Source organism: Musca vetustissima, unplaced genomic scaffold (assembly GCF_032173495.1).
Source record: "Musca vetustissima isolate MV318-11 ecotype Yass unplaced genomic scaffold, APGP_CSIRO_Mvet_v1 utg1463, whole genome shotgun sequence".
NCBI classification, from domain to species: Eukaryota; Metazoa; Arthropoda; class Insecta; order Diptera; family Muscidae; genus Musca; species Musca vetustissima.
The window spans coordinates 660,737-687,731 of record NW_026886420.1 but is presented as its reverse complement, the minus strand read 5'-3'; the positions used below and the strand labels follow the sequence as shown (position 1 = coordinate 687,731).

General features: G+C 31.9%; 6 protein-coding genes across 6 annotated transcripts in view; 5 read left to right on the top strand and 1 right to left on the bottom strand.

The window, feature by feature from the left end:
- LOC133333925 (etoposide-induced protein 2.4 homolog) overlaps positions 1 to 26,995 on the top strand; it is a 67,924-nt gene that overhangs the window by 38,702 nt on the left and 2,227 nt on the right. The gene's annotated exons all lie outside the window — the stretch shown is intronic.
- On the bottom strand, positions 2,085 to 2,541 carry LOC133333929 (NEDD8). Its single transcript, XM_061542243.1, has 3 exons — positions 2,524 to 2,541; positions 2,332 to 2,462; positions 2,085 to 2,258 (listed from the first exon to the last, which is right to left on the bottom strand). Exons 1-3 carry the CDS (start codon positions 2,539 to 2,541, stop codon positions 2,171 to 2,173), a joined length of 237 nt encoding a protein of 78 aa, XP_061398227.1. The 3' UTR covers positions 2,085 to 2,170.
- LOC133333928 (uncharacterized) lies at positions 2,606 to 13,282 on the top strand. The gene is made up of 8 exons (XM_061542242.1): positions 2,606 to 2,621; positions 6,336 to 6,506; positions 6,574 to 7,145; positions 7,250 to 7,499; positions 9,264 to 9,342; positions 12,000 to 12,175; positions 12,391 to 12,570; positions 12,633 to 13,282. The coding sequence occupies exons 1-8, from the start codon at positions 2,606 to 2,608 to the stop codon at positions 13,280 to 13,282; spliced, it is 2,094 nt and encodes a 697-aa protein (XP_061398226.1).
- LOC133333927 (transcription factor grauzone-like) lies at positions 15,189 to 16,954 on the top strand. The gene is made up of 3 exons (XM_061542241.1): positions 15,189 to 15,952; positions 16,022 to 16,216; positions 16,288 to 16,954. The coding sequence occupies exons 1-3, from the start codon at positions 15,189 to 15,191 to the stop codon at positions 16,952 to 16,954; spliced, it is 1,626 nt and encodes a 541-aa protein (XP_061398225.1).
- LOC133333926 (transcription factor grauzone-like) lies at positions 17,515 to 19,509 on the top strand. The gene is made up of 4 exons (XM_061542240.1): positions 17,515 to 17,628; positions 17,709 to 18,538; positions 18,595 to 18,792; positions 18,852 to 19,509. The coding sequence occupies exons 1-4, from the start codon at positions 17,515 to 17,517 to the stop codon at positions 19,507 to 19,509; spliced, it is 1,800 nt and encodes a 599-aa protein (XP_061398224.1).
- On the top strand, positions 22,314 to 23,876 carry LOC133333903 (kelch domain-containing protein 3). The gene is made up of 6 exons (XM_061542217.1): positions 22,314 to 22,442; positions 22,509 to 22,641; positions 22,715 to 23,214; positions 23,289 to 23,484; positions 23,588 to 23,740; positions 23,811 to 23,876. The coding sequence occupies exons 1-6, from the start codon at positions 22,343 to 22,345 to the stop codon at positions 23,872 to 23,874; spliced, it is 1,146 nt and encodes a 381-aa protein (XP_061398201.1). The 5' UTR covers positions 22,314 to 22,342; the 3' UTR covers positions 23,875 to 23,876.

The following is a 26,995-nucleotide window of genomic DNA, read 5'->3' as shown; positions in this document are numbered from 1 at the left end:
AGTTTCGTTGACACATCTAGGAGGAAGTCCACTAAATAAAAGCGGTCGTATTTATTATTTATCTTATTGCATGTTCCCAACTAGCAAAAATCTTTTAAAAACCAATAACTGCCAGGACCACTTATGGATACTTGTGGATATCGATATTTCCGGAGATATTAGTGTCCAAAGTTCCGTTTGGACCCCTACATTTTCTCATGATTTTTACTAAGGCAATATTGGTATCAATTTAAAGCGTTTGAAGTCCCGATTAAAAAATATGGAACAAATGCACTTTACGGACACCTCTCAGATAATTTTGAGATTTTTACCATAGGTAGCCCTTCTGATGCTGATTACAGCAACATAAATTTTTTCGGGGGGAAATCAGTACTTCCCGAGATATGGGGTTCCAAAGTTCAAAAAATACCCCCACTTTTTATTAAATATATTTAAGAATGCCACTCCGAAACGTTTAAATTTTTTACAGCACATAGTCCTTATGGAGCTGATTACAACCACATATTTTTTTTTTGGGGAGAACTTTGTACTTCCGGAAATATGGGGTATCAAAATGTAATAAAAACCTACATTTTATACCCTTACTTATTATCCGACAACAAATTGAGTTATGAGAACAAAATTTTCTTTAAATTTCATTTTTTTTGAATAGACTTTCTTCTATGGACAGGTGGAAATTTGGGCTACGCGAGCAGCATTCTCTTTTAATGTCACGAAGTTTTTTAAAATGCATCTGCATAATTACATTCATAATGTTTTATTAGCGTTAACATCATTTATTTATAACTTGTTTAAAAGTGGATATATTTGAGTAGTCATGATGTAATGCAGATTTAAACATGTTTAAAATATTTATTATATTATATTTATAAGAATTTGTTTTAGAGTAGCTATGATATAAGGTGGATTCTTTGTAATTATACATAAATTGGCCATTAAATTGTAATTTGGCTTCAATTACAAAGTAAATAAAGATAAATTAAAAATTAAATTAAATTAATTTCAATTTTTTCTGAATAGCCGGCCTTCGGCCGGGGATTTAAGACTTTCTCCTATGGACAGATGGAAAATTGGGCTACGCGAACAAAATTCTCTTTTAATTTAAATTTTTTTCTAAAAGTTATACGTTATTGAATAAAATTAAAATCATATTTAATAAGCTTCATTACTAAATCCCCGGCCCCTGCCTATTTTTTCCAACCTCTATTTCTCAAGAAGTATGGACTTCCTCCCATATAGTAACATATTTATGTAATCATGTAAATTATACATATCTCTGCTGATCCAGAACAATCCGAGTGTCCCTAAAGGAAAAAATCCTTAAATCAAAGAAATAACCATATAAGCTTATTTTTAAAATTTTGAACCCCATATTTTCGGAAGTACGAAGTTCCCCCAAAAAAAATTATGTGGTTGTAATCAGCTCCAAAAGGACTATGTGCCGTTAAAAAAATTAAACGTTTCGGAGTGGTATTCTTAAATATGTTTAATAAAAAGTGGGGTATTTTTTGAACTTTGGAACCCCATACCTCGGGAAGTACTGATTTCCCCCCGAAAATACGTATGTTGTAATCAGCATCAGAAGGGCTACCTATGATAAAAATTTCAAAATGATCTGAGAGGTTTCCGTAAAGTGCATTTAAGCCAAAAATATAATATTCATATCAAATAAGTCTATACTTTCTGAGTTATGAATACTACTCCTTCACAAAATTGTTCTAATCAAGGTTTCCATTTTATAGCAGCACACTGGGATTATGCTGAACTTATCACAGATAAAAAAATATTTCTTTTAAACACACATATAATTAGTCACATTCTCAACCAATTTAACTTTCATTTTTAATTTGGCATATTTTTCAATATAATCATCAGCTGATTTATTTTTCAAAAACCTGCGTAATTGGTCGCTATAAACAATATAAAATCAAGGGCAACACTTTTTTCGGGACTTTTAGATACTGTCGTTATAAACGAATTTGACTGTTGTTATTCTGTTTGTAAACAATTGCCAATCCATATTCCGTGACCATTCGTCACTTCGAAAACATTTAGTTTACAATATTTGATACAACTCATCCATATTTTTGTTTTACAATAAATTCTATTTATTTTTACAAAAAAAGACTCATTATAATTTACTTAAAATTGGTTGGGTATAATTGTGATATTAATAATCTCCGCCACGCAAAGCCAAAACTAAATGCAGAACAGAACCACCTTGAACTTTATAGTCTGCTGCAGTTTTGTCATCATTCCTATAAATAAAAAAACAAATCAGCAATTCAATAAGCTCCGTGACTATATGACCAAAAAATATAAAAAATTTACATTTGTTTCCCAGAAAAAATCAAACGTTGTTGTTGTGGAGGAATGCCTTCTTTCTCTTCTACACGTTCCTTTATACGATCTACTTTGTCTGTGGGCTCAATGTCGATTTCAATTTCCTTTCCGGTAAGAGTCTAAAATTATTAATTTATTATTTAATGATATGCTGCATGATTTTATAGAATTTATTGATACCTTAACTTTGATCAACATTCTGTATGATTTTCCTAATTATTTCCAAAATTGCGAGAAAAAAAATTATTTTTGCACTACAATAATGTCGCCGGCTCAAAGTATGAAGCCAGCGAGTCGCAACGCCGTTATAACTCTCAGTCGACAGTTTGTGGATACCTGCGTTGGCATTAATTGTAATGACTCGTCATTGGTGAAAATTTATACCTCAATCACATTAGGACTTATTTTATTTTGAATGTGGTTGGGATTGATTTTTATGCCATGTACAGACGAGCGTTGTTCGCTCTCTCATTCGTTGTTCGACTCTTAATTATGAAGTAATTACTTAGTTCCCCATACAAAATTGTCTGAGCGAACACCGACTTTTGTACGTTGTTCAATTCGAATCATTCTGAATCACCAAGAAATTTGTCCCATTCCTAACAATTGAGAGTATTATCGAAAATAAATTAATTTTGACAGGATGAAAATATTTATAAAATTTTCAAACTTTTTCAGTAAAATTGAAAATGATGAATGAAAAGTAAAAAATTATATAGTTTTTATATATACAGCAGGTTGTAAATTTTGTTTTCTACATAATGCAATATGCACTTCTTTTCCCTTGGTTCTAATTAGCGTACAATACAAGAAACAAATTTGGGAAATTCAAACAAAAAATTCTCCAATTTTTTATATGTGACAGTATGTGACATTTGAATTGAGAAAATATAAAAATGTATTAAAAACAACAAAATTTTCAGAAAAAATGGAAAACATGAATGGAAAGTAAATATATATAGGTTCTTACTATGTTCAGGAGAAAAATAATATTTTTTTCTATTTAAATTCATAGGTAGTACACACAAATAAGTTGAGATTTCGGTGTAAAAAGAGAAACAACAAATTTGAAAAAGAAAATTCTGTTGACATGAATTAAGAATGGTGTTGTATGAACGGGTTAATTCACGTAGGTAATTCTGAGAGCGAACTACGTTGTTCGAATGCTCGTCAGAACATGGTATTATCAAATACAATTATAATTTTATAGTATATTTGCATTGTAACGGATTGAATCCAGTATATCTAATTTGTTAATATATCAAATAAATCCTCATAAAGGAGGCTAACCCTGCAAAAAATGCCGTTTTAGCAGCCTATAAATTACAATTTTTTTATACTGTGACTCGTTATACCAAAGTCATATATGAAATATATTCGAAAATCGATTTGTGTGAAGATGAATTTTACAACATTTGTAAGAAAAAATATATGATTTGTGAATGAAACAACATGTAAATCATATCCCCAACTCGATTCTGAGAAGAAAGCCTGACATTCCATTAATTTTTCGCGTTTTTGGGAAAATGTTAAAAATATGTCAAACGTCATTTATTCTGACATTAGTGCCTATAAGGTAGAGGTGTATTTTCTCCTTTCTGACAAAAGCTACCCTTCCTTGTATAATTGTACCATGTGCTAACCTACTTATTTGTAACATATCCAGGGAATTGACAATTTAAACCCACTGGGTTAACAATTTCCAGTACAATGTTATTGTGATATTACACACGTATACGAACATTAATCGGCATTTACATTAGAATTTTTTTTTCGGGTTAACCGGAATTGACAATTTTGATTTAGTAAACTTAATGCACTATGGAAATGACATTTGAGATCGAGTGGATTTCGTAAATCTAAAGCACTTTTATAGTACGTTTACATTTAACCGGATTTCGTTAACCCAGTGGATTTCAATTGTCAATTCCTTTGCATATACAGTAAAAATTCGCTAATCCGGATAATTGATTGCAGACCCCAATCCGGATTACCGAGATTTCCGGATTATCGAGTTTTATTAATTGGTTTGAATTTATATTAATTTGGTGATAATTTAATTATTTTTATGTTTTTATTAAAAATGAAAATTATTCATTTCAAAAATATGAACTTTGAATATAATAGGTACCATTTTCAATTAAATTTGCAACGATTTTTTTATTAAAATAAAAAGTAACGTATCTTTACAATCCGGATTTTTGAGTCAAATAGGTCAATCAATTCGGATTATAGGATACGCAATGGGTTGTGAAATGCAGTCCGGATTACCGAATAATCCGGATTGTCGAGGTCCGGATTATCAAGTTTATACTGTATGTCAAATAAACCCTCATAAAGTAGGTTAACCCGGTAAAAAGTTCTAATGTATATCAAAGACAAAAAATGGCAAAAAGATTGTATTAGTATTAGAAGGATCAGAATACAATAATGTAGAATGAAGTACCGCTTTTATTGAGGACTTATTTAAATTGTCTGTTGAATTAGATTTAAAAATTGTTAATGAGTAAAATGAGAACGACATTCAAACTCGAATATATAATAGGTTCGTTTCGTTTTTTAATAATATTATAATTTTTACAAATTATTAAAAAATGTTCTTCGTTTACCCAAAAGTCCAGTAAAAGAGTGTAAATTGAGAGTGCAGATTTGACAGTTTTGGTACTGAGTATTTACAAATTCTTACAAGGAAAATTTACTCAGTAAGAATTTGCTTGTCCCATCATCTGATATTTAATCAGCTGTTTTGTAAACAAACGACAACATTGTTCTCAAGCAAATTGATTGGTTTGTGAATTTTTTTTATTTTGATTTGTATCATTAAACATTAAAATGGTAGAAGAAAACGCAAGTATTTAAAACCACACCAATTTTCCGCTTGTTATCCATTTTTCTAATAAAAATTCAGCTTTTTTGTTATGTCGATACAATCTTTTTAGTGTTGTTCGTTTACTTTTTGCAATTTTCTCTCTTGAAACCAAAAATTACTCTCTGGTAATTCCTCCTGAGTAAAGGGCTAAGCAGAATGCTCGCGTTGAGCCATCCGTCGCGTTATATGTTATCGAAAACACAACAACCACAAGGAAACGATAAGCGTTTGTGTTATCGTATCCTTGTGGTTGTTGTATTTTCGATAACATATAACGCGACGGATGGCTCAACGCGAGCATTCTGCTTAGCCCTTAAATGTTACTGGGAAAGTAAACGAAGGAAAGTAATAATAAACAATTAAGTGAAGTTTGTCTAAAATCAGAATATTTTCGGCAAAAAGCAAAAATCGTTGCGTGTAAGGGAATACCACTCCATGTGATTTACATCGCCGTTATCATTTCATTTTAGCCAAGTGGCAACTACGTTCTAATGCAGAAAAAAAGCTTTCGCAATGTTTGTTTTTGTGAACTGCGATTGGATATATTGCTTAGTAAATTATTATTAAATTGTGCATTTACAACTTAACAAAATCAAGTAAGCCAACCAATGTCGATGTGTTGTAATTCTGCATTAATATTATTTAAAATATATTTCAGTGTTTGTTTTTATAATAATTAGACGTAGATTAATTAAAACTTGATGCCGACAATTGTACACTAGGACGTATCATTTTTTTTTTGTTCTAGAAAGGAGGATTCGGTTTGACTCCACTTTACGGCGTTTTTGAGTAATGAATGTTGTTGCTTGATCAGCAAATTGGTGACCAATCAACAAAGGCATTGTTTAGTTGTCGTCTATATATTGGCATATGAGTGATTGTCAAAAGCTTCTCATCGCATAATGAATCACAATATTTACAACTTTGAAAATATTGAGTTGGGAATATTATATTGAAGCAGTATCCGAATACCTTATCTAAATCTGTTCATAGATATTCTTAGCAGCACAATTTTTTGATTGGCAATTTGTTATCAATTTACATTTAATTAATTAGAAATTATTAATAACCACAAAAAATAATAACCACAAAAAAAATAAATGTTTTAAAAAAATATTTGCAGGTACCTTTTTGGCCATGGAACAAGGCAAGATATTAGTTAAATGTGGAGGTTTTTCCACACAATTGGCGAAGCATGTTGGCAGTAAAATAGATGGAGATCCATTATGGGGTTCTCGTTTTGACCATGAAAATCCTTCGGCCGTAGTGAGAACACATTTGGATTTTTTGGAAAGTAAGTGATTAAAAGTTAAGTTCGTATTGGTATCTCCTATTAATAATTAATTGTTTTTTATTTTTAGATGGCGCTCAGATTATTTTATCAAACACTTACCAATCGAGCGTTGAAGGTTTTATGAAGCACCTGAAACTTAGCAGAGAAGAAAGTATCGCTTTAATGCGAAAAAGTGTTCAATTAGCCAAAGAAGCTAGGGAGCAATACATAAAAAGTGTTGAGGAAAAAAATGGTACTGCAGAAACGATTCTAGTTATGGGTTCGGTTGGACCCTATGGAGCTATGTTACATGATGGTTCTGAATATTGTGGCAGTTATACCGATAAAGTATCCAAAGAAGAATTTCAAAGTTTTCATCGTGTACGCATAGATGCATTGCTGGCGGAGCAGGTTGATGGTTTATGTGTTGAAACTATACCTTGCCAGAAAGAAGCAGAGGCTGTTACAGAAATGCTACTAAAGGAATATCCAGGTGTTAAGTTCTGGGTATCGTTTCAATGTAAAGATGATTTACATTTGGCTCATGGCGAAAATTTTGCAAATGCTGCAAAGGCTATTTGGGATATGATTAAAGAACATCATGGAGCCAAAGCCCGAGATCATATCTATGGAATAGGTGTAAATTGTCTTAATCCCAATGTATGTATGTCAAAAAAAATCGGAAAAATTATTAAAAAATCGTTTCGAATGCAATTTCAAATTTAATATACAATTATTATATTATTTATTTTACTGTCTTCAAGTTTGTTGCTAACCTCTTCAAATCCCTGCACACGCTTTTGGATAACGAAGATTTGCCGCCATTGGTTGTTTATAGTAATAGAGGTGAAACGTATGATGCTGATAAAGGAGAATGGACCGGACGTGATAATTGCATTCCAATGGAATCGTATGTACCTACATGGATTGGTTTGGGAGCATCAATAATTGGAGGTTGTTGTCGTGTTTATCCCGAAGATATCCTACAGATACGAAAATGTGTTGATAGTTTTGGTAACAACAATGAAATTGTTGCATTCAACAAAATAAAATAAAGCCTGGTCACAGCCATTTTTAAAGCATTTTTAAGTATTGAGTATTTAAAAAAATTTAATGAAAATCCAAAATTAACTTTGAAATAAAACCAAAATTTATTATTATACTAAACTCAGATTATTTTAAATATTTTCAATGTATTACTACAGATCGCCAAAAGAAATCGTTATGATAAAATCTTATGAGATCAATGTAAATTAATTTTAAATTGGCCACATGAATTTTAAATTGGCTTAAATTATAAAGGAATTAAATAAATAAATAAAATAAATTAATATTCATATACAATTTAATTTAAAACTTGCCATGTACTTACAATTAAATATGAATTTCCATTATTTTACCAAAATGAGATACCGTTGTATTCTGAAAATAAATTTGTAGGTTATTGATCTCAAATAAATTAATTTTTTTATTTCTTTTTAATTAAAAAATAAAATAAAAATAAAAACAATCATACAAGAAAGCAAACACGTCTAGCCGTTTTTATCAATACGGTCTTGTGTGATGTCCAACCTATAGGATTTGTATGTAGTACCCTTATCATGCCGATGGTAGTAGTCGTGTTATGAAAAAAATTATATATACATACGAATATATAAAACAAAGCCCAGGGAATGTAATATAAAAACGAATTGATAGAGAGATTTATGCTGCACAAAGTATTCGCTTTTAAAAGGAGAAACACATACCGCTGCTGTTAAATTACAACAAGCTCTAAACATTTGAGATAGTCGCTATAATATATAAACAAACGTATTTTGAACTTTACTTTGAATTGATTACAATTGTTTGTTTATTTTCGAACAAAGACATTACTAATCGGGATCGTTTGTTTTCTAAAAAAAAACGTTAATTAATTTATTACACTGAAAGGCTGCACTATTAAGAATATTGTACATAGATTTTTCAAGGTGAGTAATACGAACGTCTATAAAAAAGAAGTATTTAATTCAATGTAATTTTATGGTAGAACAATCGACATAGATCAGAACTCCTTAGAGTCCAGGTATTTTTAGAAAAAAATAGTTAACATGGAAGATTTGTTTATTATTTAATTTTCAAGGTCATATCAAAGTACATCAAGACAATAAGTAATGGCATGAGATAATACGTGATCGGTTGTAAACAAACGATTAAGGGCACACATTAGCTGTGTGTGTCTACTCAATATTTTTTTAGCGTTTGTTGTGAGATATTTTTGTGTAAATTTCAAAGATAAATGTTTTGAGTTTGGGTGAACTGAGCATTCAAAGTAACGTCGGCATATTCATACTGGATGTTGGGAATGAACTGTATAGTAGTATTTTTTTTTAAGTGTTACCAAAGTCCCTAGAAAAGCTCTGTCCTTTAACGATAAATTTCGCAGTTCTCTTGGCCGTAATTATAAGCGATCTCGACTGTAAACAGATAATCTTATTTGGCATAATTTTAGGTTATTACCCTAATTTTGTGATACCTCACTGTTATAGGGGTTGTGGAATGGCCGAATTCCTTACATAGTCACAATCCATATCTCGAAACCAAACAAACAATGATGATGAAACATTTTAAGAAAATGATAACATATGCCGAAATAAACAATATGCCCATTAAATATAAATATACAAAATTTTCCACAACATAAAAAAACAAAACAAATACGTTCGACTAAATATAAAATTGATTGTTGGGTTGGAAAATAACAAATGTTGTTTTTCCATTCAATTTATTTTCTTATAGGAGAATCTAGACCTAAGGGCCAAAAGAGCGATTCAATATATACACTATTCCAAAAACTTAAAACTAACAATGTAGCATGGTACAATAATAATACAATAATTATACCATGCAATGAATTAGCTTAATAATAATAATAACTTAACGTCTATTCAGTTGGAAGGAGTCAGAATCCTTGTACTTCAAAAACATGTTTATTATTATAATTAGATTATTTGATGTAGCGACCTAGCACATAGGACCAATGTCTTCATTTTTGTACCTATTCTCAATATATATATTTCAATTTTATAACTACTTCTGATATTTTACCCTTCAACACACTGTGGTACAGGGTATTATGTTTTATTTTCTATTTGTCCGTCCACAATTGCAAAGCATCCCCCCCACACTAGCATAATTAATAAATTGCAAGCTGCAATGCATACAAAATAGATAACAAATTTGAAAGTGCCAATCGCCTAACAACAACGACCACGACGACCATTTTAATCTGAAAATGAATACCTTATCAATTGCCTTACACGTTCAAAATTCATATTTAAACATTTACCTATACAGCTGCTGTTGTATGAATACGAATATTATTAATGTCAAATCAAATTGAAAATATTGTTATCGCAAAATTAGTTGACACCATGTAACACCATTTGTTGTTCTTGTAATTGTGATTGTCTTTGTTTGGCTAAATTTATGCCCCCAATCAATTGAAACGATCAGGGCTCGTTTAACTATTTTGTTTATAACCTTCGACCCCATAAACTATATGTAGAGCAAAGCATATGTCGAGTTTTTTGGGCATATTATGTTTATCTGCGTAGTTTTCCAGCAACATTTACTCAGTAACTTATTTTAATTAAAAGGTCAATTTTTATAAACATTTTTTTAATATATGACTTAACAAATGTGAACAAAATTGTATTTCTGTACTTCCCTTGTTTATTGTCGAGGACTGTATTATCATAATATATCAAATTCAGTGTAATTTTTACAAAAAAAAGTTCGGTAAACTTGATATGTGTAAAAAAACAAATGAACTTTCAGACGAACAAAGAAAGCATAATTTTTACGGATGAGTCCAAATTCAAAATAAACATATCGGATGTACAAGTAAAAAAGTGTCAGTCGGTGTTGCCGACAGATATACAGGACACCGGACACCTAATTAGCACGCACCTGAAGGGAAGAGTGTTTTGAACAGCACTCGATTCATTTGGAATATTTGCAAATAATTTTTTATCACGGGAAATTTGTGATATATAATTGTATTTGTGAAAGAAGTCAAATTTGAGAGGGACACGTACTTAGCACATCTTGGAATTTTTAACTTATATGTATGAAAAATGTATGAAAAACTACTTCGTGTTAACAAATTAAGTCTGATAATTCATTTTCAGGCGAAAAAAGTTTAAAAAATTAAGTAAAATCTATTTAAAATGGCAACAATTCGTATTGTAAACCTATAATTGGAAAATTGTGTATAAAAATAAAAATGCGAATGGCCCACAAATTTATAGAATAACTAGATATCGATAAATATTTATAAAAATAAACAAAAATTCGAAATAAAAAAAGTTAGAAATTGGAGGACACCTTTGATTTCGAAAGGTTTTGAAGAAAAAACTGTATATTTTTGCAGTATGTGAGAAAATAACAAATTGTAATGACATCAGTTGCTTGGGTAGAACAACAAAGAATTTTATCGAAAAAATATCAGTCGAAACTAAATGATCATGGATATAATTCATCTTGGAATTTGTAACTTAAATGCCGACTTATCTCATAAATACCGTTATATGTCACAAATTGCTCGTGATCATTTTATGTTCTCATCGCTCGTGTACAGTACACATAAACGTTCTGAATAAAAAAAAATTGTTAAATATTCTAAACGAATCGAGTTTTGCTCAAATGGCCTGTTCCCGTACTGCAAGAATCTACTATTTTTTACTACGATAACACTTTTTTCCTTTATGATATCGGAAAAAATAGTAAAAACTCGTTGATTCTTGCAGTACAGGAACAGACCAAAAACATTTTCCCTTCAGTTGTGTAATAATTAGGTGACCGGCACTGTATACCCTCAGCATATGGTTTGCGGTGGAGGTTTTCGGAGTTACACACAGGTTTTATTATTCGTTTTATATAAGGTATATGTTGTTATCAATGATGTTTCGCATAATCAACTCGCTTATCCAAAAAAAATTTACAAGTTTTTAAAATATTGATCTTTTTTGGGGAAGGAGAGGGCAGAGGCATAGGAGAGGGCAGATGGGTCCCACCTTCGGACTTGATCTACGCTTGGTAAAGATAATAGGATGTGATAAGTTTGGTTTCAAATCGGACATTCCATTCACCTGATCTTGAATTTATTAATTTTGGCTCCTTCTGGGGGATGTAAAAGAAGGAGTGGACCAAAGGGTCCCATCTTTAAACTTGGTAAGATAATAGGTTGTGCAAAGTTTGTCATCCATAATATGAAAACTTCCCCATTTAGCGGATGAATTTGCTATAAATACGTTTATTTTATTTTTCATAAAAATAATAATTCTATAAGAAAATTAAAAAAAAAAATCTGCTTATAGGATTCAATACTACGTAAACTCTTCATTTTGTGTTGGTGTACGAATACGAATTTTGTATACTATATATATTTCATATATTTTTAAGTTCTATCATTTAATCTTTGACATTATCAATATAAATATTTAATTAAATAACTTATTCATTCCTCTATAGTAGTATAAAGCATAAAAACATGAACTCCAAACGATTACTTGTAAAAGACGGCGGATTCGGCACCCAAATTACAATACATGTTGGTGATGCAGTCGATGGAGATCCACTGTGGAGTGCACGCTTTAATGCAACAAATCCCACAGCTGTTATTAATACACATTTAGATTTTTTGCAAAGTAAGTGAATATGAAGAAAAGTATCGCTATTGTTAAATGTTACTTTTTGTTATTGGATGAATATTTTAAATAGAAATAGATTTTTTTATTAGAAGTTTGTGTTTTTTTATAAATCTACATTTACTATACAAAAATTCAACATATAATAATGCGTCTCAGTGTTCTATTCTCTATTTTTTTGAATTATATTAAAATGGTAAAATTTCTTTTTGTAGATGGTGCCGATATGATATTAACAAACACATATCAAGTTAGTGTAGAAGGCTATGTCGAATATTTGGAATTGGATGAAAAACAAAGTGTGGAACTAATAAAGAAAACTGTTCGCATGGCTCATATTGCCAAGGAAAGGTTTTTAAATGAATCATATCAGGCTGGTTTGTCGGTTAATGAAGGTAAGCAATAACACCCATATAATCAAAAGTCGTTTAACTTACTAAATACCCCCTGGATACAGGATTCCCATTGATAGTGGCATCAATTGGACCATATGGCGCACATTTACATGATGGTTCAGATTATACGGGGTCTTATGCTGATTTTCTACCGGCTAAAGTTATAACAGATTGGCATAAAACCCGAATCGATGCATGCCTCGAGGCCAATGTTGATGTTTTAGCTATCGAAACCATACCATGTCAAATCGAAGCTGAAGCTCTAACGAAAAAGCTTTGCGAAGAATATCCAGATGTAAAATTTTGGGTCTCATTTCAATGCAAAGATGATCAAACGTTGGCCCATGGGGAATATTTTGTGGATGCTGCTCTCTCTGTGTGGAATATTGTCAAGGAACATAATGCCACAGCCAATTGCTTGGGTATAGGTGTCAATTGTGGTCATCCGAAATATGTGGCATCACTATTGAAACCACTTAATGGAGATAAAAGCCGGAAGGAGCAAATACCATTGGTTGTCTATCCGAATAGTGGCGAAGTGTATGATGTCAACAAAGGATGGATGGGAAAGGAGCATTGCATACCATTAGCTGATTATGTAAAAGAATGGGTGCAATTGGGAGCAACAATTATTGGTGGTTGTTGTCGTACATATGCACGAGATATACGGCAAATAAAAGGGGTTATTGATGATTTAAATAAAGGAAAATAGATTTTATAAACAGAATATTTATAGGAGGTGATGCAAATGTGGTATACCCATTTGTTTTTAGATGGCCAAATTTTTTATCCGATTAAATTGAAAATTTACACTTAACATGCTACATGTGTTGTCTTTCCATGTATCAATTTGAAAATAATATTATTCTAACAATTTAAGAGATATTTGAGAAAATATTTGAAATCCCATAAAAAGTGATTTAAAAAAAAGTGCAGGTAATGTGGTATACCACATGATGTTAATGTGGTATAGTATAATTTTCACTTCCAATTGATATCTTATATAATTTATTGTTTTTAATGAATGCGAATTAGCTCGAGATTTATGTCTGTTAAAATTGTAAACGGATACGTTGAGTGCAACTTTAATTTTTATTATATAATAATGTCTACACATGGCAATATTTAATTTTTGTATGAAGAAGTTGTTAAAACTCATAGCCTTTGTTTTTCATCCTTGTGATTCATGGTAGACTCTCGTAGAGTACAAATGTTTCACATAGTAATGAGATTTTGTCTAGTGCTGGCCTTTTTTCATGCAGAATCAAGGTATACCACATTACCTACACTTGTGTTTATTTATTTATTTATTTATTTATATATTTCATAGTGCCCAGTCTTTCGACCTTAAGGCTGTAAGCTACATTTCACAATTAAATATAAAATTTATCGTATTAAGCGGCTTAAATGTAAAAGGGAGGGGTATTGAACTACTAATGAATATTATACCGATTAAATTACAAAAAAAAGTTTTTGATTATTATAGATTATGATTAAAAAATTTGATTAATTGGATTGGTTTACTGAAGAAATGTCTAGTTTTTTTTCCAAATTGGTGATTATGTGGTGCAATCGCGCATATTATTTGATTTTTAGTTCATACTGATTATTTTAATGCTTTAGTAATAACGATTAAAGTACATCCGCAAAACAAAAAATTATTTTTAAACTTCAACCGAAAAAAGTCAATTTCATGAAAAATTTTATTTTTGGTACTGCTATCTTATTTTTTTGAGAACAGCAAACTATAGAACATGTTTCAGTTATTCTAAAATTTTCAGTTTACAAAAAAAGTGACTATACCACATTACCAACCTATACCACATTTGCATCACTTCCACTATATGTATTTATGTATATAAGAATTTTTCCATTTTAATTGGAAACACATCAATAATGACATTTAAAGTTTAATGTAAATATTTCCTTATTAAAATTATTAATTTAAGTGAAATATCATGGATTATTCTTTTATGGAGATATTAGGCCAAATAAAATAAAAAAAATAATTATTATTTTAAACTTAACGTAAGAACTATTGTTCTCAATGAAACAAATTGTATAAAATAAATATGGTTCAGTAATACAAGGCAGGACATCTGGAGGTTAAAAACAAACACAATCAAGTAGGTTGTGGCTTTTTCTGTCTAATACGGAGAAATTCAATGTTGACGTTATCGTCACCGTATTGTTGTATTATCGATAACACGATTGTACAACCATCATTACTGGTGTTATTATTCCCGATGGAGTGCCAGAAGAAGAAGCTCTTGAAAACAATTCCATTTTCATATACAAACAAAAAAATCATTATTTTTTAAAAGTGTTTGACTTTTTTACTAAATTATTCATTTATTATGGTGATATGTTGCTTGTGTTTGAAAGATTCAAACGATATTACAGATATCTTTGCTGAGCGTGATGGTTTGCAGCCGAATGTTGCAGCTATCATAGCAAAATATTTTTGGTTTGAGGTAAAACATTGGCAAAAGTATCGAATAAACTGAAGATTGAAAATAATTACTTTCGTTTTTTAGCCTTTAAAAGATGACCCCGCATTCACATCAATCTGCATCGGATGTTGGAGGAGGTTGTACGATTTTCATGAATTCTATGAAATGGTTGAAACAGTCCATCAGCGTAACAGTAGACCTGAGGTGGTTACTGTGAAAACAGAGACACCCGTAGTGGATACGAAAGATGAACCCAATGAAGAGGCATTTGACGAAATTGATGAGTTGCCGTTTTCAGCAAATTTCATACCGACGAACAACAAATCAAGTTCCGTGTCCCTAATAGCGAACGACGTAAATTATAGTAGCCAGTTCATGGGCGACAATGATGACCGTAGTTTCGATAAAGATGATATTTGTTTTAAAGATGACTCCGAAGATTCGGATCCCTTTGATGACACTGAAATGGATGCAAAAACCGATGATATTCCGCTATCTATATTGTTGGGTAAATTATCAAAACACTCAACCAAAGGCCAGAATGCGTCTGTGAGTACAGGCGAGGAAAATATAGCTAGCAAACCAAAACGAGGAAGAAAAAAGCGTGTCGAAAAGGAATTCATAGATGATGATATTTCAAATCGCAAGCCTAGAAAATCCAAAACAAAGGAAAAATCTAGCAAGGAAAGCGAGGAGGAAAGTGCATACAAGAATAAAATGAAATCCTTTGATCAGGAAATATCACAATACATGGGTCTACATTGCGATGTTTGCAACATTGCCATCGACAACTTTGCTGGTATCAAGAGTCATATGCGTGTGGAACACAACATTGACAATGGCTATGTAAAATGTTGCGATAAAAAATTCCACAAAAGGGCTAATCTTTTGTACCACGTCCGACATCATGTTGATCCAAATTGTTATAGGTATTAAGATATTATTATTATTTCTAATCTGTTTGATATACATTTTTGTATTTGAACTGCCTTCTGCAGATGCGAGGATTGCGATCAAACATTCTCCGATTACCAATCGCTGCGTAATCATCTAAATGTTAAACATCAGAAGGAAGAGGATAAAATATACCAATGTACGGAATGCCCCAAGAAATTCGCCCGGAAGTATTTACTGGAACAACATAGGACTTTTAAACATAAAGATCACAAACAGTGTAAAATGTGTAATAGAAGGTAATAGCAAATACTTATAGGTATTTGATTTCAGCTAACAAAAGCTGACACATCCAATATTATATTTGCAGATATAAGACCATAGAAGAACTAGAAGAACACAACAAGGAGCCCTGTGCTGTGGGCATTATGTGTGATATATGCGCAAAAGTTATATTTGGGCCTGGAGCATTTAAGCGCCATCAATTGGAGCACGATAGCAGTCAGGCGCACAAAGTTCAGTGTGATATGTGTGGATCGTGGCACAGGGACAAATATGCCCTGAGGAAACACAAAAGGCGGCACTTGGAGCCGAAAACACCACATGTTTGTGATATTTGCCAAAAAGTGTCGCCCAGTCGGGAAGCTATGATTAGTCACAAGAAATATGCCCATCGTTCCGAAAGGATATTTGAATGTGAATTTTGCCATAAATGTTTTAAGCGGCCAATATCTTTGCGAGAGCACTTGACAACACATACAGGCGCAGTGTTGTATACATGTCCACATTGTCCAAAAACGTTTAATTCAAATGCCAATATGCACTCACATCGTAAAAATGCACATCCCGTAGAGTTTGAAGAGGCGCGTAAACGACGTAAACGAATTGGTTATTTGGGTGATCAGAAAACCGGTGCAATGGATGGGGAGAAGATAAACAAAGAACCAGCGGGTTCTGAGGTTACAACAAACCCCGCAGCAATAAAAACAAACGATGCTATTACCAATAGCAATAATGAACAAAATAAAGAAATATGATATTGCTAATAACATATTTTCATTTTGAAAATATTCAATTATAAGGATTATTTATTACAAATTTCCCTTGAAAATGAAAAGAATAATGCAGACATGAGTAAAGTATGAATGGGTTAAATCGTTTGGGGAGCGAACCGTCGTAACATGACAATATTTCTAACTACGCTAATCTTTCACTGTACATAAACAGCGTTATCGATAAATCATGTAATTAATCTCAAGTGAATTCTGCGAGAAGAAGCTTTAGAAAACAAGCATATGTAAACAAAATCCACACAGTGTCCGTGTGTGTGTCAACAATACGATTCTCATCCAGTCTCCATCACACCTCATTCGTAAATATTTCTTTATCCTACTTTGAATTCTTGTTTATCGGTCATTTTGCCTTCTCTCCCATTCGTTAGCAAGTGGAACGTTTTTCAATTTTCAACTTACTTATCCCTAATATACAAACAAAATTATAAAGAGAAATAAATAAATTTATTTATTAAAAAAAACATATTATGTATTAAACACATAAAAATAACAGAATCAATAACAATTTTGAAAAGATTGCTATAATGTTATGCTGTCTGTGCTTAAAGGAGTCGGAAGATGTCACAAAAATCTTCGACAATTGTGAAAATTCAGAACCAAATATTGCCAAAATTTTGGCAAAACATTTTTGGTTTGAGGTAAGTTAATTCGATATCCGGGAGGCGGGCCAAAAGTGGCACACATTAAAAAAATAATCACATTGATTTTATTCGTCTAGCCCCTCAAGGAAGATCCTGTATTTTCGGCTATATGCATGTTATGTTGGAGGAAACTATACGATTTTCACGAATTTTATGAAATGGTAGAGCATGTTCATCAGCGCTACAAGGAACCGGAAGTTATTACTGTAAAAACCGAGTCTGGCGCTTTGGAATTTTCCTCAAATAAAGATGAGCCAATTGAAGAACTTGAAGAATTCATGATGGAAGTGCCATTTACTGGAGACATGCAGCTATTAAACAAAATATCGGAAGATGTTTCCGATACAAACTATGATAGTTCTGATGACAGTGATAATTTCGACATGTTCCCTAATGAATCTCAGCATTCAGATCCTTTCGACCATGCAGACGTCAATGAGGCTACCGACACCCCATCTGAAGCGCATTCGAAGGACTTGGATTCAAAGACAGCACCAGAATCAACTGAGAATATTTCAAATACAATTAGTATTGAAGAACAAATACCGGAAAAACGTAAAAGAGGTAGAAAACCTAAAAATAAGGATTCAACTGCTGCTTCGGAGGCATGCGAAAACAAAAACAAAAAATCAAAAACAAAAGCTAAAGGAAAGGCCAATGACAAACCGGAAGAGGAAAGCGCTTACAAAATAAAAATGAAATCGTTCGATGAAGAAATCGCCCAATACATGGGTCTGCACTGCGATGTTTGTAACATAGCTGTGGACAATTTTGCTGGTATCAAAAATCACATGAGAACGGTGCATAACATCGAAAATGGTTATGTGAAATGTTGCGACAAAATGTTTTACAAAAGAGCTAATCTTTTACATCATATACGGCATCATGTTGATCCCAATTGTTATAGGTAAACCCAGAATTTCATTAATTTCCATTTACAATTGAAAATATATTCATTTATAGATGTGACGAATGTAATCAAATATTTTCCGACTATCAATCTCTGAGAAATCACAACTTCATAAAACACCAAAGGGAGGAGGATAAAATATACGCCTGCAATGAATGCCCCAAGAAATTTGCCAAAAAATATCTTTTGGAACAGCATAGGACATTTAAGCACAAAGATCGTTTCAAACAGTGTAAAACATGCAATAGAAGGTCGGTCGGTACATTGTCACCTTTGCCACTTTTAATACTACTATTAAACTCCATTTTAGATACAAAACACTGGAGGAGCTACAAGAACACAACAAGGAACCCTGTGCTGGCGGCAGGATGTGTGATATTTGTGCCAAAGTCATATTTGGACCAAGTGCTTTTTTGCGACACCAAATGGAGCATAACGGCCAGGCCAAAGTCCAATGCGATCTATGTGGTTCGTGGCATAAGGATAAATATGCCCTGAGAAAACATAAACGACGGCATATGCAACCAAAAACACCTCATGTTTGCGACATATGCAATAAGGTATCACCCAGTCGAGATGCCATGGAAAGCCATAAAAAGTATGCCCATCGAACACCAGACAAGGCGTTCCAATGTGAATTCTGTAAGAAATGTTTTAAGCGACCAAGATCGTTGAAGGAGCATTTAAGTACGCATACCGGTGAATTTCTATACACTTGCCCGCACTGCCCAAAAACGTTTAACTCGAACGCAAATATGCATTCGCATCGGAAAAATGTTCATCCCATCGAATTTGAGGAGGCACGTAAACGAAGAAAACGTGTTGGATATTTAGGAGACCAATTACCAGTAGTCGAACCACAAAAAGTGGTAACAAACAACACAAATAATGATAGCGCAGACAATAGTAATATTCTGGCGACGAATGTATCTCCCCCAACTAAAGAAAATGACATTACAATTCTCTAAAATAAACGCAAAATTCTCAAAACACTTGGATGTGAGCATTTTTTTTTTTTTTTTTTGACAGGGAAAATAAGTTATGTGGTTTTATAAAAAATAGGGAACATATTTGATGTTAGACCACAGTAACAGATTACAGATTAGCGACATCTGATACATTTGCATAGTTTTTACTTCAAATAGTATACAACAGTATTGAGGGTCGTATTAAAACTATTTTCTAATTTGTATTTACGTGAGAGTCGGGTGTATTAATGTTTTTCTATATAAAAGAATATTTTTTTGGAATAAAAAATGCACATTATGATATATTAATATGCTATTATTGTGTATAATTTGTTTAAAATTGCAAATTAAAAGCCAATTTTAAATAGATAATAAGGTTTGTATTGCATTTTTTCCGAATGAATTTGTCGCTTGTCATAATCAGCTGATTTGAAATAAGGCTGAAAAAGATAGGGTTGCAAAATATTCCTCTAAATCAATCAACAAATTAATGATATTATGAAGTCTTTTATACATATAATCATGACATGATTACACATGAAGGTATTTACGGGAATGTTCTGGCATTCACTTCAAGGGCAGAAGTGTATCGAACACACGCCGAGGTGTTCTGTAACACACTTTACACCCATTTGAGGTGTATTCTTTACACTTACATTTTCATAGTGAGAGTCGGGTGTATTCATGTTTTTCTATATAAAAGAAAATCTTTTTTGAAATAAAAAGGGCACATGATGATAGAATAATATGTTATTATTGCGTATAATTTGTTTAAAATCACAAAATTAAGCTAAAACGTCCTTAAAAACAAATTTTAAATAGATACTAAGGTTTGTGTTCCATTTTCTTCAACTGTATTGCTCGCTTGACACAAACAGCTGATTTGAAGTAAGGTCAAAGAAGACAGTGTTACCATATGATCCTCTTAATTCAATCAACAAATTAATGATATTACAGAGTCTTTCATACATATATTTTATGTTGCGAATAATAAAATATTAAAAAATAATAGCAAAATTATCGTTAGAACTAACGAAATTAGTAAAAAATTAGAGAAACCATGTTAAAAACGCATACAGTTTATAATGTATGGCAACACTATTTCTGCAAAGTACTATGTTGGCGTTTATTTTTGTCGCAGTTGAAAATTTCAATTCACGTGAGAACCAGAACAGGAGGTAGCTTCTGAGGTGAAGTGTATGTGTAAAGTGAAAAGAACACACCGTGAATTCCAGAACATACCCGAATATTATTTTTAAAATAAAAAAATGCACATGATGATAGACTAATATATTATTATTGCACATAATTTGTTTAAAATCACAAAATTAAGGTAAAACGCCATTAAACCCCAATTTTAAATAGATATTAAGGTTTGTGTTGCATTTTCTTCAACAGAATTTCTTGCTTGACATAAACAGCTGATTTGAAGTAAGGCCGATGAAAATAGGGTTACCAAATGTTCCCCTTAAATCAATAAATTATTGATATTACAGAGTCTTTCATACATATATTTTATGTTGCGAATAGTAAAAAAATAATAAAAGTAAGGTTAGAATTAACAAAATTATTAAAAAATCATAGAAACAATGTTAAAAACGAGTACCATGTTGGCGTGAGAAGCGGAACAGGAGGTAACTTCTGAAGTGTATGTGTGATGTGTAAAGAACACACCGTGAGTTCCACAACATACCCGAATGATATTACAGCGTCGTTCATACATATACTTTACGTTGCGAATACTAAAAATAATAATAAAATTATTGTTAGAATTAACTATATTACTAAAAATGATAGAAACAAAGGTTAAAAACCAATAAAATTTATATTGTATGGCAACACTAGTTCTGTAAAGTACCATGCATGGCACAATAAATATGTAATCCATTTAGTGCAGCTGATGACACGATTTACTGTCAAAGTGCGTAATTTATACTTGAATTCGATGTGCAGTGTTGTCAACCATGTAAAATATTATAAGGAACAATTTGACAGATGGCCGAGACAAAAACCAACGGTTTTTGTTTTTATACATCATCTTATTTTTGCATCATGGTGCCATGTTGACGTTTTTTTTTTTTTTTTGTGCCGAAGTTCGTAAATTTCAATTCACGCGAGAAGCAGAACGGTAGGTAACTCCTGAGGGGAAGTGTAAAAAACTCACCGTGTGTTCCAGAACATACCCGTCTGTTTTTGTTTGTTTTTCGTTTATGTAAACGTTGTATTATCCTGCAAAATGAAATATATCGAAACACAATGTTATCGGTTTTAACAAAAAAATCGATTACTTTCTTTTTTCGCATACAAAACTAATCGATAATACTTATATTCTTCAAGAAAAAAGAAAAACAATAGGGCAAATAAAAATATTAAAAAAGAAATATATATATATATGTATATTTATCAGCTAAGCTTACGGTTTGTTAGAAGTTAGTTAAAACATACAAGTTTGGATAAAACAACAAAACAAAGTTTAAAAACCAGCCAAATTACAAACGAACGAAGAAATAAACAAAAAGTGTATATTAAATGGAATAAATATTAAGAAAAGGCAAAAAGGGAGGAGACAATTGGAAAGACAGAGAGTAGGAATTGTCGTATAAAGACTGAGGTGGTCCTGGCTGGTGGCTGCTGTTAGAAATTATAATCACTGTGCCCAATCACAGTTACCATTGCCAGGTTTTGGTGCAATAATTGGTAGGTGAAAGAAATTAATTGCTTGCTTATGTGACTGTGACGACGACCTTCACCCCAATTTTCTTTTTTGTTATCGTTTGCTTTTAGGAAAACAAACAAATAAATTACTTGATATTACTTTTCCAAGTTTTATAATATGCGTTGGACGGTTCATTTGGATGGTGGACCACGCAGAGTAAATCATGCAGCCGTCTGTGTTGGAGAGTTCATTTTTTCATTTGGTGGATACTGCACAGGTAATTTATGTTTATGTGTTAATGGCCTAGAATATTCAGCTAATTTCCCCTATGCCAACATTACAGGTGATGACTATCGCTTTAGCGAATCAATCGATGTACACGTCTTAAACACACAGACGTTACGATGGACTCTATTACCACAAAGAAGAGATGAAAACGGCACGGTACTGAAATATCCGGAAGTACCATTTCAGAGGTTTTTATATTATTAATAGATTAAACTCGAAGCGTTACAAATACAAATGACATTATTTGTCTCCGAATTTTAGATACGGCCACACTGCAGTTGCTCACAAAGATAAAATTTACATATGGGGCGGACGCAATGACGAAAGTCTTTGTAATGTTCTTTACTGCTTCGATCCCAAGACTTTGAGCTGGTCAAGGCCACCAGTGACGGGTGCTGTTCCGGGAGCCAGAGATGGACATTCGGCGTGTGTCATTGACAACTGCATGTATATTTTTGGTGGTTTTGTTGAAGAAATCAATGAATTTTCCTGTGATGTGCACGCCTTGAATTTCGATACAATGGAATGGCGATATATTCAGACATTTGGCGTTCCACCATCTTTCCGTGATTTCCACACGGCTGAGCATATACATGGCCGTATGTATATTTTTGGTGGACGTGGTGATAAACATAGCCCGTATCATAGTCAAGAAGAAATGTATTGTCCGGAAATAGTGTATTTAGATCTTAAGACAAAAGTGTGGCATAGACCGTCAACAACGGGAAAAGTTCCTGTTGGTCGAAGAAGTCATTCAATGTGTAAGTTATAATTTATCCGAGGGGTGGAATTTGTGTTCAGCACACTTCTTTTTTCTTTTTTGGTTTTGTTTCAGTTATATATAACAATTTAATATATGTTTTCGGTGGATATAATGGTCTATTGGATCAGCATTTCAATGATTTATATACGTTTGATCCCAAAGCGAATTGTTGGAATCTTGTGAAGCCTCATGGGAAACCACCTACCCCACGTCGTCGACAAGTTGGTATTGTTAAAGGATCCCGTTTGTTTCTGTTCGGTGGCACTAGGTAAATATGAGAGAACAGATAAACTACAAATTTTCTAAACATACAAGTACTGACTGACCCGTCGGGGAAAATTGTTTCCATTTTTTCTCCTGTTTCTTTCTAGTCCCTATCCTCATGCAACGGCTCAAGAACAGGCATTCCTTATTGACAATAACGACACAAATGTTCTAGACTTCGAACCAACATTGAAAACTCTAGCAATACTGGCAGTAGTGGAGCATCGAATAGATACCACATGGCTGCCCAGAGAATTAAGGTATAATCAAACGAACATCAAATTGACGAACTGGCGAATTTTGAATCTGTATTGTTTTTGTATTTTTCAGACTGGAAATAAAAGCCATGACACAGCCAAATTCCATTAGCCGACCCATTAATCATGCTGGTTGAACGGAGATGTTAATTCACAGTCATCGCACATTTCTATATTAAATATAAAAAGTGTAGTATTTAGATTAAGTGAGGGCATCAAAATCCTTTTAACAAAAAGTAAGGCACATATTTTAGAGGAGTGTAAAAAGTATTAAATAAATATATACCAACTTTGCTTAATTATAAACAATGTATAAATGCAAGGACGTAATGCCGTACCTTAACCAAAAGGATTTATCCAAGACTAAATTTTTTGTATAGTTTTTTTTTTATTATGGATTTGCCCTTTGAAAACAAAAAACACAATTTCCCTTATAAGTCTGGTCACACATCGTCAAATATAGCGCAATTACACACAAATTAAAAAACGCTAGCAATTAGTTAAAAAGTCTAAAGAAAAACATTTGTTTTCAATATTATAATACAATAATTGCAAACTGCCAACAATACAATTGTTTCTCTCGATATCATTTCATGTATCATTTAATATTTTTTGTTTACTCTTTTTTTATATTTATTTTCTTTTTAACACGTAAAGTTTGCAAACGAAAAGTATTTTAGAAATATAAAATTGTATTAATAAAAAAAGAAAAATATTTTGCTATAATAAAAATATATGAATGTATAATAAACAAAAAAATAAAAATAAAGAGCAGCAATATGATCAAATAATTCCGTAAACTTGTATTCAAAAAATTGTCTGTAATAGAATTTGCCAATTACAATATAAAACAACCTGCTTGATTTATTCACCTATTAAAACTGCATTAACATTAGAACGTTTTACCGGGTTAATCTACTTTATGAGGATTTGTTTGACATATATACAATGAAATTGAGACCACGGGGTTATGAAATCCGGTAAAATGTAAACGTTTATATGTTTTTATGAATAAAAAGACTAGGCTGAAGGCAAACTAATGTTGTTTTCAATAATGGTGAATTTTATAGTCTCCAAACAAATTGAGAGCTCCACAATTTTTTGGTGGTTTCCCGTACACAAAAACCAGTAGGGGAAAGTGGGACACCTTTGAACAGCGCTCATAAAATCTCGGTTTAAAATTTTTCCGAATCGTAACCATTTTTTTAAACTCGAGTAAAAAGGGATTTGTTAATTTTTGGCTTCGTTTTCTTTAAATTTCTAATAGGTTAATAATATTACGAAACTAACTGTAATTATCATAAAATTAATTTTAGTTTTTATGCTTTAATAAGTTTCGATCTGAATTATTTAATTTTCGAACATGTTTATGTTTTAAATAAATAAATGCATTTCTGAAATGTAAATAATATATTTGAACATAATCACTGTAAAAAGCAATACCGTTCAAATATGTCAAGCCCCCAAGTGGCATGAATGACTTCGTCCATTAAAACAGTAATAAAATATTTAAATCGAACTTAAAGTATGACATATGTATATTCGGTGTAAACATTACATCTGTAACTATCAGTTAAAACATGTAAACTTGTTATAAAATAAACAAAATTGTGAGGTTTGCAAGCAAAAAGTTTTTACAAATGTCCCCACTCTCTCCTACCTAAATAGTTCTTTTTTTATATTCACCTCAATATGTCCTACCTTGTATTATTGTATCATACGGGTATGTTTTGGAACACACGGTGAGTTTTTCACACTTTACACATACACTTCCCCTCAAAAGTTACCTCTTGTTGTTGTTGCTTATCATGCGAATTGAAATTCTAGAACTTCTGCAAAACAAAAATGAACGTCAACATGGGACTTTGCAGAAATAGTGTTGCCATACAATACAAATTGTATTGGTTTTTAAAAGTATTTCTGAAATTTTTAGCAATTTCGTTAATTCTACCGATAACTCGATTATTATTTTTTAATATTTTATTATTCACAACATAAATTATCAGCCTTATTCTGGATTTCAACTCCATGTGAATTTACTCGCTCTTGCCCTTCGACTTATTCTGAACAACATTTCACAATGAATTCTTTCGTTTGTCCCTTCGCCTTATTCTGAATAAAGTTCGAAAGCGAAAAAATCCGCTTTGAAGAAAAATTAGTTTTTCTGGATTACAAGGAGTGAGAAAATGTGATGATATTTTGTGTGAAATTTTTCGGTAATAAAATATGAAATATGATTTGAAGGACAAAATGAAGGAGAAGGAGCTAAAATAAGTTGCCACTTAAAGAATTTGGAGAGATAAAATATTGTATTTAAATTAAACGCACACAATTATGTAGTGAAATAATAAACTGCGACTGTAAACTGTATATGTATAAAAGACTCTGTAATATCATTAGACTGTTGATTGATTTAAGAGGAACATTTGGTAACGCTATCATGTACGATGTTATTTCCAATCAGCTGATTATGACAAGCGACAGATTCATTCGGGAAAAAATAAACACAAACCATAGTATATATTTAAAATTGGACTTTAATGGCGTTTAATCATAATTTTGTGATTTTAAACAAATTATACAACAGAAAAACATGAATTCCCCCGACACTCACTACGAAAATGTAAGTGTAAAGAATGTGCGATACACTTCTACCCTTGAAGTAAATGCCAGAAAATGTCCGATAGTATTTTATATAAATAATAATATAATTTTTCGTTATTTCACTGAGAACAATAGTTTTTATGTAGGATTAAAATAATAATTAATTTGTTTATGTGAAACTTCAAAGATTTGGCGTATTTGAATAATATTTTTACCAGATTCCCAATTTATCGATCGCACAAGCGTTTGAACGCAGTTCTACAGTACCTTTTTTCAGTTTTTAATTTGAACTATAATGAGCAACACATACTGACCACGTTCATGCACTCTTTTCAGGGAATCGTTCTATTAAACTAGACCATTCGTACTCAGTTTTGCTTCAATTCTATGTTATCAGTTATTTTTTGAGCCTTATTTATTTTCATTTCAAACAAATCAAAACGCCGTTATGCATTGCTTTCATTCGTAAACAAAGCTGCTTGTTGTTCTTCTTCTTCAGACATACGTTGTCATATTTTAATTCCACCATGATTAGGGGAGGAATTATAAAGTGACACGAGACGCTTGGTCTATATTGCCACTTTCACGGGTATTAATATATATTTTTGGGAATATTGTAAATTTGGTCTTTTTCACGGGTAAAATTGTAGATAT